Source organism: Otolemur garnettii, unplaced genomic scaffold (assembly GCF_000181295.1).
Source record: "Otolemur garnettii isolate 467f Iridium unplaced genomic scaffold, OtoGar3 scaffold00031, whole genome shotgun sequence".
NCBI classification, from domain to species: domain Eukaryota; kingdom Metazoa; phylum Chordata; class Mammalia; order Primates; family Galagidae; genus Otolemur; species Otolemur garnettii.
This window is the reverse complement of record NW_003852426.1, coordinates 6,568,568-6,581,284: the sequence shown is the minus strand read 5'-3', so window position 1 is coordinate 6,581,284 and position 12,717 is coordinate 6,568,568. Positions and strand designations below refer to the sequence as shown.

General features: G+C 38.8%; 1 protein-coding gene and 1 pseudogene across 1 annotated transcript in view; one reads left to right on the top strand and one right to left on the bottom strand.

Moving 5' to 3' along the window:
• Positions 1-8,596, top strand: part of SRPK1 (SRSF protein kinase 1) — an 86,588-nt gene extending 77,992 nt beyond the window's left edge. The window contains exons 14-16 of the mRNA XM_003789139.3: positions 820-889; positions 4,120-4,212; positions 6,176-8,596. Of these exons, the coding sequence (XP_003789187.1) occupies positions 820-889; positions 4,120-4,212; positions 6,176-6,360 (348 nt within the window). The 3' untranslated portion in view covers positions 6,361-8,596. The remainder of the gene's footprint in view (positions 1-819; positions 890-4,119; positions 4,213-6,175) is intronic.
• A 3,420-nt stretch (positions 8,597-12,016) lies between these two features.
• Positions 12,017-12,717, bottom strand: part of LOC100945460 — a 2,860-nt pseudogene continuing 2,159 nt past the window's right edge.

The window sequence follows — 12,717 nt, the reverse complement described above, 5'->3', positions numbered from 1 at the left end:
TTACAGTTAATCTGTTTCGATTTCCTGTAGACCTTGGAATTGGGACTTCATCTAGGATATTTTTGGAAGTACTTTCCACTTACAAGTTGACGGTATACTTTTTGTCAAACACTAAAGAGTCTTAGAGAGATACCTAATATTTTTGGTTCTGATTTTGGGTACAGAGTTTTAATTTCCAGGCATATGAAATTATAATGTAAGAAAGACTAGTTTTTTTTTCATAAATAATAACTTATAGTTACCTTAATATCAGGTATGCTCTTTTGTGACCAAAAAGAAAAATTTAAGAGGGCTGAATTGCTGGCTTTTAGGGTGGTTTTTCTAGCATGGAATAATCCATATGTTGGTATTAACTGAATTTTTGCTTTTTTCTCCATTTTATTAAGCTACAGGTATGGAAGGAAAGCTCTTTAGAAATAAAATCTTAGGGATTTTTAAAAAATGGTCTGCAGTGTTTATTTTTTATTTATTTTTTTTTTTTGAGACAGTCTCACTATGTCACCCTCAGTAGAGGGCACTGGCGTCACAGCTCACAGCAACCTCCAACTCCTGGACTCAAGCTATTCTTCTCCCACAGCCTTCCCAAGTAGCTGGGACTACAGGTGCCCACCACAATGCCTGGCTATTTCTTGTTATAGTTGTCATTGTTGTTTAGCAGGTCCAGGCCGGGTTCAAAATTGCCAGTCTCGATGTATGTTACTGGTGCCATAACCACTGTGCTATGGGTGCCGAGTCTGGTCTGCAGGTTTTTCTAAAGGAAAATAATATTTAGTCAAAGTCCTGTCCTTTGATATTTTCATATTCTGTCCTCTTTCTTAGGCCTTTGAACTGGCTACAGGTGACTATTTGTTTGAACCTCATTCAGGGGAAGAATACACTCGAGATGAAGGTGAGTCCCCTTAACCAAGGATTTTAGTGTGTGGTAGTTAACATCCCATGTTTGTTAGTACAAGACCGTTAGTCTTATTAGCGTGCAAAGTATGTATAAATTCCCAAAATGGTATATAAAAGGTATATTTTGTTACATATTTAGATATACTAGGTAGTTCATAAAAGATATTAAAGTCTCAGTGCCTGTAGTTTATAAAAGATATTGAAGGCTTGGTCTCTGTAGCTCAGCAATTAGGGCATCAGCCACATACATCAGGGCTGGCAGGTTTGAACCCAGCCCTGGTATGACAACTGCAACAACAAAAAAAAACAGCCAAGCATTATGGCTGGCACCTCTATTTCCAGCTACTTGGGAGACTAAGGCAAGAGAATCGCTTAAGCCCAAGAGTTTGAGGTTGCTGTGAGCTGTGATGCCACAGCACTCTACCAAGGGCATAGTGAGACTGGCTCAAAAAAAGATATTAAAGAGTTCTGTGAGAGGGTGGTGCCTGTGGCTCAAAGGGGTAGGGCACTAGCCCCATATGCCAGAGGTGGCGGGTTGAACCCAGCCCTGGCCAAAAACTAAAAAAAAAAAAAAAAAAGAGTTATATGAGAAGATTAAACAAAAGGCCACTGTTGATTAAACTAAAACTTCTATGTGTCAGGCAGCTTTACTTCAACTTCTCGTTATCTTCCTTTTTGTATACATCAATGATTTATTCTTTATCCAGTTGAATTTACTTATTCATCAATGTATTGCTTAAATACTACTTGAATGAAGAAACTATGTATCTTATTTATGTAAATTATGCAACACACACCATTCTTTTTCCTTTTTCTGAAAATTAAAGTTACAATGTTTTCTTCTTTAAATGATATCAACATTTGGAATTTCTTTTTTAAAAATGTACAATAGATTTATGTTTTGTGATAGCTGGTGGCAAAAGGCCAAAGTTTCAGTTACTACACCTGTGAAGCTGTGGAAACAGACAACTTGTATGTGTCGGATTTTTCTATTAGGTGGCATCCAAATAACTAGATGAGTTAGTAATTTGAAAAAGCAAATTTTACCTTTTTTGTACACTTGAGTCCATTTTTGTTTTGTTTGTAGGATTAATGACTATTTTGAAAGGTCACTGGCAACATACCTTCCCAATGTGAAGAATATGTCCTTTTCTTTCATTGCTTCCCTCAGGTTTTTAGAAAATCAGGTTTTGTGCTCTGTGGAACACTAGTGCTCTATATTTCTCAAAATGTGGTCCCCTTGGGTATTACTAGGCAATGTTAGTGGGGCATGGTAATATTCCTAACAAATATAGTTTAGAAAATGCTATGCTAGCTAATCCCTATTATTTCCCATTTTAGTAGATAGAGTTTAGACATGTTTTATGTGTGTAAGTTCCATGTTAGAAGATACTATAATTGCTTCCCATGTACATACTTGATTTTCCCTATTCTCTGCTTGCTGTCTTTCTGGGTCATAAGTTTGGGACTATAGGCTTGCAATGTTTTAGAAATGCCTTACTATATTTGTTTAGGATGGTGATTTTTTTCTCTATGCTTCCTTAGACTTTCCATATTAGTGTATGGTCTGGAACACATACAGGGGCTAGAATTATACCTAGTAGGATCTTATGCTACCAATCCTGAAAACTGAAATGTATATGTAAAGTCCCAAATAAGGAGACAAGGGAGAACCATCTTCTCTAGCGATTTAGATCCTAATTTCATCCTTCCTATACCAATCAATACTAATAGTCCTTACAGCAAAACTCACCCTCTCCCGTACTATTCTACTGCAATTTGGCCTATAAGATCAGGAAAAAGCAAACCTTTATCCCCAATACATGTATACATCATCTGTTATAAGGTATAGTATTAAATAATTCTGACACCTGAGTAGCATGTCCTCTATTATTGTTGACATTCCATAATTATGGGGATAATACTTGATAATTGTGCTTATCAAGTATACCAATCCTATGATTATTTATAAGCCAAAGTTAGGTTGCTGCAATTAGAAGTAAAATAACTGTTTCAAGAGAATTCCATGGTCTAGGAAAAATATTAAAAGAATGAATACTTTAGTTGGCACCTGTGGCTTAGTGAGTAGGGTGCCAGCCCCATATACTGAGGCCTGTTTTTCAGAGTGGTTCTAAAAACTCACATAGTCTGGCCAGGCATGATGGTTCATACCTGTAATCCTAGCACTCTGGGAGGCCGAGATGGGTGGATTGCTTGAGCTTAGGAATTTGAGACCAACCTGAGACCTTGTCTCTACTAAAAATAGAAAAACTAGCCAGGGATCAGGGGGTGCCTACAGTCCCAGCTACTTGGGAGGATGAGGTAAGAGAATCGCTTGAGCCCAAGGGTTTGCAGTTGTGACTGTGACACACTCTACCCAGGGCAACAGAGAGTGACTCTGTCTCAAAAAAAAAAAAAAAAAACCCTCAAATAGTCATATATGTAAGTGCTCTGTCATGAACATTCTTATAAGAGATACTTTGATTGCATGAAGCCCAAGGCAGTATTACAAATAAATAACAGTTCTAGAGTGCCTAAAGCAAATTGGAAGGTTTTTTATCTTACCTAAAGAACCCACCTAAACCCAGATATATAGACAAAATAGAAATAAAGGTGTAAATAATCCTCTATAATACAGAATGGGACTTGCCAACTACCATCAGGTGACCAATCACCTGAAATAATGCTTGGCCTTCCCAGTCAAGTATCCTGGGTTTTATTTGTAGTTACTTTTGAACAGCTCGTCCTTGAAAAAGCTATTCATAGAAAAACCTCTTTTACAACTTGTCCTTGATCCTGTTCTTCTTACCCTTCTATTTTAGACCACATTGCGCATATTATAGAGCTGATAGGCAGAATTCCAAGACGCTTTGCCCTCAGTGGGAAATATTCACAGGACTTCTTCAATCGCAGAGGTAGTATTGTTAACATGAGTTTTCATCTAGGCCCCAGGGATACAACCTCAGGAAGCAGAGCATTCACACCAAGATTATTTTTAGTTATTACTGAAGTCCCACTGGAATGGGCATCTGATTTTTTAAGATTTTGTGGATTCTCCATTAGATGGGTAGAGTCCTCCTCTTCCTATTTAGGACAGAAAGCAAGCCTGAAATGCTTTATAAAGAGGTGTGCATGCTACTCTTTCTGCCATTGTCTAAAGTTGCATTTGTTACTCCTGTTATGTATGTCTTTTTTTCCCCCTCTTGAAATGTTTGAAACATGCAGATCACATTGCATTGATCATAGAACTTCTGGGGAAGGTGCCTCGCAAGCTCATTGTGGCAGGAAAATATTCCAAGGAATTTTTCACCAAAAAAGGTAAAAATAAATGTGTTTGTTCTCAGACATTAAGAGGGCAAAAGTGTTTAAAAATAAAGAGGTAAGTACATGTTCCCAACATCCTCCAGCAGGATACCTACCTTGAATGTTGAAGTGTGACTTGGTAGGGAGGGCAAAGAATACAGTCAAAAGAAGAGAATGGAGCCAGACTGTCGAATCCTGCCTGCTCCATTAGTGTGTAACCTTTGATGCAACCTCACTGTGCCTCAGCTTGCTCACTTCTAGAGAGAGATGGTAACGAGGTGTACTTCACATTAAAATAGTTATTAATAAAATGTGTATATTGTCTAACACATGGTTGGTTACTTCAACTATAGCACTTCTGAAAAATGAGCAAATTTTTGCTGGCATTTGATCTAAGAACTGCATCTACCCAAGTGCCAATAGTTTAAAGCTTCTTACAGACAAGGACTACTACTCGCTCATATTTGTATTCCAGTGACACCTAACAGTCTCCAGTCACTCAGAACACACTAGTCATATAAACATACATTATACTTTCCAGTTTCATAAGTTTGTTAGTACATGTTAATGATAGGAACAAAGATAAAGCTCTCACTTCAACTTTTTGACTTGATAATATATCTCTTAGCATTCCAAATAAAATTGAAATGTGAAAACCTATGTTAGAATGACCTAGAAAGCTGTTCTTTTTTCTTCATTATGCAATGGTTCCCCTTTTCCTTGCAACCTCTTTACAAATGTAAAGAAAAATAATTTTTCTCCACCCTTAATAGAGCACCCTCAGAACCATTACCCAAATGGTTGTCAAGTGCTTCATAATAGTTTCTCCTTGTGTGCAAAGTCAGATTAAGGCATTTACGTGTACCAAGTAGGTAATTAAAGAGGCACTTCTGCCCACGGGAGAGACTTCAAATAAGTGTTATATATGAAAATAAAATTTTAAGCAGCATTTGCCTTAATAAGCCATATTATTATGGTCATATTTTAAAAGTGGTCGCTTTAAAGGAGCAGTTAGGTTACTGCTTCAGAATAGTACAGAGTATGATGCTATCCATATTGGAAAGCTGTATACGGTTTGATTTTTTTTGTTTTGTTACTTTTATACAGTTTTTCTTTTTTTTTTTTTTTACTTTTGTACATGTTTTAACATCATAATACATATTTAACATGATAGTAGTTTTCTTTTGCTTTGTTTTTTTTTTTTTTTGACAGAGTCTTACTCTGTTGCCCTAGGTGGAGTGCTGTGACATCGTCATAGCTCACAGGAACCTTATTCTCTTGGGCTCAAGCAACCCTCTTGCTTTAGCCTCCCAAATAGCTGAGACTACAGACTCCTGCCATGATGCCTGGCTGGATTTTCTGTTTTTATTAGAGACAGGGTCTTGCTCAGGCTGGTCTCTAGCTTCTGCTCTCAAGGAATCCACCCACCTTGGCTTCCCATAGTGCTAGGATTTAGAATTACATGAGTGACCACGCCCAGCCATGATAGTAGTACTTTATTTTTTAAATTGTGCCTCACTTTGAAGCAGCATTTACTAGACTATCAGCAGCAGGGCGGGAAGGGAAGAGTACAAGCAAATTATTCTCAGTATGTGGTCCTAGACTGCTTCTGCACATCAGATGACACCATGTTGGATATATAGGCATTTCACTTTATTTTAGAGAATACCTAGTTCCTGATTGGCATACTCAGTTTGACTGGGGGAAAAAAAAACACTGCAAAGGGGAGAAAACAAATTACCTTTAATTTTCGGAGCTTTATTAAAAAAAAAGAGGTACCTCTTTCTGAGGAATACATCTGAAAAGAAGTACCTTGTGAATGGAGGATTAGAATCTGATGTACAAAATTTAATTTCTTATAGACTACCTGGAGTAGTTCTTGGATTTCCACAAGAGGATCCTATCACATGTCAATGTTGATCAGGGGTTTTTTGTTTCTTTTTTTTGTTTTTGTTTGTTTGTACTATCTTCACTGCAGGTGACCTGAAACACATCACGAAGCTAAAACCTTGGGGCCTTTTTGAGGTCCTGGTGGAGAAGTATGAATGGTCTAAGGAAGAGGCAGCTGGCTTCACAGATTTCTTACTGCCCATGTTGGAGCTGATCCCTGAGAAGAGAGCCACTGCTGCCGAGTGTCTCCGGCACCCCTGGCTCAACTCTTAAGCCCCTGCCCAGCACCGCAGCAGAGATCACACACTGACCCTCTCTAACCATCCCCCCTCCAAGCATTTCCTCTTCCCTTTTTGGGATGAAGCTCTTCTTTCAAGGGTTTCTAGGTTTTTTTTTTTAATCCAACATGTTCATTTGGGTTTGCTTACTTGACCATGTGGAGATCCCCACAGTCATTGGGTATCCTATGTGAATTTGGCCTTGGTTGGGCTCTGCCAAAGACTAATGGACTAAAAAGTAAAACAGCCTCTCTCCCTATACCCTTGCCTTTCCACTAGGACGTCCTTTTTAAAAAGAATTGTGAAGATCTATGAGCCCATCCTTTTATTCACTGACTCTAAGAGTCAAATTTTCTAATGCATATCCTATTGCCAGCATAAGGATAAGGAGGGGAAAGGGTGTTGTTAATTCTTTGTGCAGCAGAGACATTAAACTTGCTGTATCCAGGCTACATCAACTTCCTGGATTGTTTCTGTTGTTCTCTATGTTCACATTATTTTCCTGCAACTTTTAAGCTACTATCTTTTTTAATGAACTATATAACACCGAATCTGGGCACCATTTTATCACTGTTCAAAGCACTGTCAAATTCCTTTAATAACTTTTAAGATCCTTGAAATTTGATTTTAATATAAACAAAAATGGAACCATTGAATAATAATTTCTTGAGAACCTCAGGTGTTCTGTAAACAGTCTTTCCTATGTGTGTTCTTATGTTACAGTAAGAGCACAGTTAGTTTGGCTGTTATGTTTTGTTTTGTTTGTTTTTTTTGTTTTGTTTTTTTGTTTTTTTTTTTTTTAATCCCTGGCTGGCACTTTACTCATTGCCCTTGAGTTTTTTGCCCCATAACTAAAGAATCAGAATGACTCCTGAAAAGAGATCTGGGTTTCAAAACTTTCCCATTGAAGAATATTTCCTAGAGTTCTGATTCTTTTCCAAATAATGTCTGCTTTTATTTATAACTTTTACTTTGCCCAAAATTCTGGCCTTAAAGCCGTTTCCCTCTGTGGCTTTAACTTTCTCATTTTCTCAGAGATTTTGGGTCTTTAATGAAACCCCACATAAAAGAACCAAGGGGAGGGGAGGGGTGGCACTTTTTTTTGTTGATTTTGGTTTTGTTTTGGTTGGTTGGTTTGTTTTTAAGATTAGCCATTCTCTGCTGCTATTTCTTTGTATAATGTAAGTTTATAACTACAATTTTGAGATGATTGAGATGTACTTGAGACTTTTTTTTTTTTAATGAGAAAAAGCTTTGTGAATTTTCTCTTAGGATGGGCCTCTTCTAGACTTGCCATAGACATTGTATATTCCTCGTAATATTGGAAAGCAAAAAGGGGGGCAAGATTGGGGTCACAGCTGCTTGTTCAGCATGGACCAAGTGAGCCTTGGGGATTACAGCATTCTCCAGACGCAGCTACTGGACTCTTAATTTACAGAAAGCCAAGGAGGTGCAACTTGAGGCTCTGCTAGCAAGCTACCAGAGAGACTGTTGGGTAGCCACCTTTCTATGTGGGAGCTTGGAATCTAATTTGTTGTTTATCCACCAAAAATGACAAAGGAAGAGTGGTGCCACTATGCAGTCCATTTAACTCATAAGCATGTTACTCTGAGTAACTGGCCAGCCATTCATCGGATCCTTGATTTGGGTACTCCTGAAATCAGACATGTTTCTGTAGAAAGAATTTCAAGTCAGGCTGTCTATGCACCTATCAAGAATAAAGAGAATAGATTTTTATCAAACAACGGCAGGGAAATCCTTCAATTCTGATCCACTTTGGGTTTTCAGCTATATTTATATCTAAAGCAATAGACTAGAACTGAATTCTCTTCTACATTGTAAAACCACAATTGTGGAATTATAGGAATTCTGGTGATGATTTTAAGGTGAGAAACCAAAAAACACCAACAAAAGGCCCCATTTTAATAATTGACATGGTAGGAAATTTTAATAGAACCTATAACTTCTCCCATCAAATAAGGGCTTTTTCCTCTAAAGGAGCCAGATGAATTACAAGATGTAGAAAGAGGCAGCTGTAGAACTTGATCTTCCAAGTACTCCAAAACCTTACTGAGCTTAATCATAATAATGTCAAATTGCCATGATCTCACTAAAGGATTTCTATTTACTGTCAGAAATAAAACCCTGAATCCATTTTTATTCTTTCTACTGAGTGCATCGTCTGTTTTCTTTGTAAATGCAGTACAATAAACAAATTATTTAATAACCTACTTGTGTCCAGAAGATTTTTGTTAATTTGTTGCCCAAGTTGATCTGCCCCAGCAGGATTGGTTGAAAACGCTTTTGAACTGAAATTTGCCTGAAACTGCAAATTGAATGCTTGCCATTTTGTGGGGTTTATTGTTTTGCTACTAGCTTTAATTGGGATTGGGGTGGAATTAACAAAGTACATATTGGAGCTGGGCACGGTGGCTCAGGCCTGTAATCTCAGCACTGTGGGAGGCTGAGGCAGGAGGATTGCTTGAGCTGAAGAGTTCGAGGCTTGTCTGAGCGAGAGTGAGACCTGGACTCAGGAAGAAAATGGAAAAGCCCAGCCAGGCACAGCAGCTTCGGAGGCTGAGGCAGCAGGATGCGCACAGGCTGAGTCTGAGGTTGCAGTAAGCTATGACGCCATTGTGCTCTGCTCAGGGCATAGGGTAGAACTCTGTCTCGACAAAAAAAAGTAAAAAAACAAAGTACATATTGGAAAATCATGTGAAAATTATTTCCTAGGTCCAACAGCATTTTTTCCAGAAAATTTGGGAAGTTTTTTACCCCTCAAGTTACAAATGCGATGTGTGTAAAATACAGCAGAAGACTTGGAAATGTAAGCTCTTAATAAGGCCCTGGCATTATGAACACTGTTACAGGTTTTCATACATTTGTCTGATTCATTTCTTTGGATGACTTTTTGGAATGACTGGCCAGAGAGAGTAGGTATATTTTTAAGGCTAACTTACCTGAAACAATTGGACTGTTTTTCTGTGTACCAACACTGTTCAAGTGGGCCTATTATAATCTCACTCATTTTATTTCTAATAGCTAGTTTGCAAAAAAAGGGGGGAGTATCACGTTTTAATTTTCACATTGGATTACTTGTGAGATCAGAAACTTGTTTAATGGGTTTTATTGGCCATGTGTATTTTTTGCTTATTTGCTGAAATACTTGGCTTGTTTTCAGAGTATTTGTTCATTAGCAGACCAGGTCAGATAGGGACTGTTTACATACTTAAGATAATTTTTGTCATTTTGCTTCATATACTTGGGCGGTTTTTAATTTGCTTTTATTTTTGTGGAGGTGTTTTGTTTTTGTTTTGCAATTTTTCGCCGAGGCTAGGTTTAAACCCACCACCTCTGGCATATGGTGTCAGCGCCCTACTCCTTTGAGCCACAGGTGCTGCCCAGGCTTTTTTTTTTTTTTAGTGTTACTCATAAAGTCTTTCCACATTTACTCTTGAACTAACTGTTCTACTTGGTTCATTTTAGTTGTGTAATTCTTAAGATACATAATGTTTTCATAATGTTGACCAAAATGTAACCTATTGGGATTCATCAAATCAATGTGTTCACCAATCTGACCAACCTAGTCAGGCCATCTAAGCCTTGTGTTAAATGTATGGACCTAGAATTCCCAGGGTTTTAGAAAACCTCAGTGCTGTTGTAGGGGAGCTTCTAGCTATCTCAGAAGAACCAACAAACTGAGATGGAGTCATAACCCCACCATTATCATTATTATTATTTAGTTTTCAAAATGCATTATTAAGTTTATTGGTAGGAAATAGACTCAAATGCAAAAAGCACATAAGTGTTCTGTGTTCAACTATGTGTTTTTTGTCCCTCAGTTAAAAATTTTTTCTGCATATGTTTCAGAATATGACTATAAAACAAAATGACTAGGTGCTTGGCTGTTGTGGATGTCTGTGGTCAGGATACCTCCCACAATTAAAATGCTTGATTTCATAAAAACGGTATTTAGATCCTTTAATGTTTAAAATGCTTCAAACTGCTTCAAAGCAAAAGCAAAAACCTTTCCAGAATAAAAGTAATCATTCTTTTCTAAAGTAATTCTCTGATTTTAAACAGAGCATCAGTAGTTACATAAATAATCAATGTTCTTGATTAATACTCTTTTTTGCTTTTTTTTTTTTTTTTGAGAGACATAGAGTCTCACTTTATCGCCTTTGGTAGAGTGCCGGAGGGTCACAGCTCACAGCAGCCTCCAACTCCTGGGCTTAGGTGATTCTCTTGCTTCAGCCTCCCAAGTAGCTGGGACTACAGGCACCCGCCACAATGCCTGGCTATTTTTTTGTTGCAGTTTGGCCGAGGCCGGGCTTAAACCTGCCACTCTCAGTATATGGGTCCAGTGCCCTACTCACTGAGCCACAGGCACTGCCCAAGATGAAACTTCTTTTGGGGGGGGGGGGAACAGAGCCTCAAGCTGTCACCTTGGGTAGAGTGTGGTGGCATCACAGCTCACAACCTCCAATTCCTGGGCTCAAGCGATTATCCTGCCTCTGCCTCCCAAGTAGCTGGACTACAGGTGCCCACCACAACGCCCGGCTATTTTTTGGTTACAGCTGTTGTTGGACAGCCCAGGCTGGATTCGAACCCACCAGCTCAGGTGTATGTGGCTGGCGCCTTAGCCAGCCTTAGCCACTTGAGCCCACAGGCGCCCAGCTGAGTCCAAACTTCTTAAATAGTTATCTTCTTAAAGGTATCTCAAGAGATGACATCTTAATAAATGAAACGATATAGCCAGAGCTGACTCAATTTTAGGCCTGTATTTCCTTTCAGGCAGGAGAACAGGATGCATCAAGATCTGTTGGAGAAGTCACTGGCTGACACTCCAACTATAGGTCCCACTCCAATCGGCTGACACTCCAGCTACAGGTCCCACAGGGAAGTCACTACAGTCCAGGTGGTCAGCCCTAGATAGAAGGGGCAGAGAAGGAGAAGCTGTCCCACTCTTAGAGTAAGAGTAGGAAATGTGGCATTCTGTATTTATTCATGTTGACTAAACAACTTTACATTTCCTGTTACAGGAAATTTTAACAACCAAGAAAAAAAGTATTTCAGTCTGACTTAAGCAGTATTTTAAATAATACCACTACTATGTTATCTGAACCTATTTATGTATTTATTATGTTTAATATTAAAAGGGCCCATATGTGTTAACTTGAATTTATGTATAAGTGGCCTTCAATGTTCTGTAGGTATTGAACAAGAAAATATATCTGGGATTAGACTTTGGATTAATGTTAACCATACGTACCAACTATCATTTAGTAGCAGGCTTCCTTAAAGATGGACTCTGCCCATTCTTCAGTGACAACCATGTAGACACTAGCAGAGATGTACACTGAAGACCTAGCTTGCAAGTGACTGGGCTGACAACATCTTAACATACCTGTCCCTAAACATGTTCATACTTTCTTTAAGCATGTGAGACACAGCCAAGTCTAAAGAAGATTACACTCCTCCACACGTGTGCTTACACAGGCACTGGCTTGTTACGCAAGGCTGGGAACAGAAGAACAACTCCACCAGAGAAGAATGATCCAGTGTCAAAAAATACAGCCTAGGTGAGTGCTTCCGCAGGATAGCCTGCTTCAGACCACTTCCCGACATTCCTCTTCGCATGCAGCTGCTTGTTAGAAACAGAGCCATCCTTGCCTCCCTGCCTGTGTAAGAAAGAGGAGCAAAAAAATAATTTCATTGAAGTGGAATTCAAATCTAAATGGTCTGCCTGAGCTTAAGGGATTGAACCCTTGCCATGAGTTCCAGCTTCTATGGAAACGGTTGCCATCACCTCTTTGTTGGCTCTCTGCATCCAGGGGATCTCCATCGTCAAAACTTCCTCATTTCTGGATCAGAGAGGACTTCTTTAGAAGCTGCTATGTCAATGAACTTTTTCTCACCTTTTTTATTTTCTTCTGTCTGGAAGTTATCTGGGTGCCACTGCAATGCTAATTTTCAGTATGCTTTAATGATTTCTTGCTTTTTGGCATTTCTTTTTACTCCCAAGATTTTATAATAATCTCATTTCTGTGACTGTTTCAATGATCTTTGTGCTTTCTCTAGACCTTCCTGAATCTGCTGATCATTTTCGTTGTGTTCCTGAGCAGTTTCATAATCCTAAATAGCTTTGTTGTACATTTCTTCTATTAAATAGGCCTCTGCTCGATCTTTCAGAACATTCACATTGGTTCCATCTATAAGACTTGAGAACATATTCTAATAGCTTCAAGAGGCTTCTCGTCCTTAGAAAAGCAGTGGCGGCTGGGCGCCTATAGCTCAACCGGCTAAGGCGCCAGCCACGTACTCCTAAGGTGGCGGGTTCGAATCCCCAGCC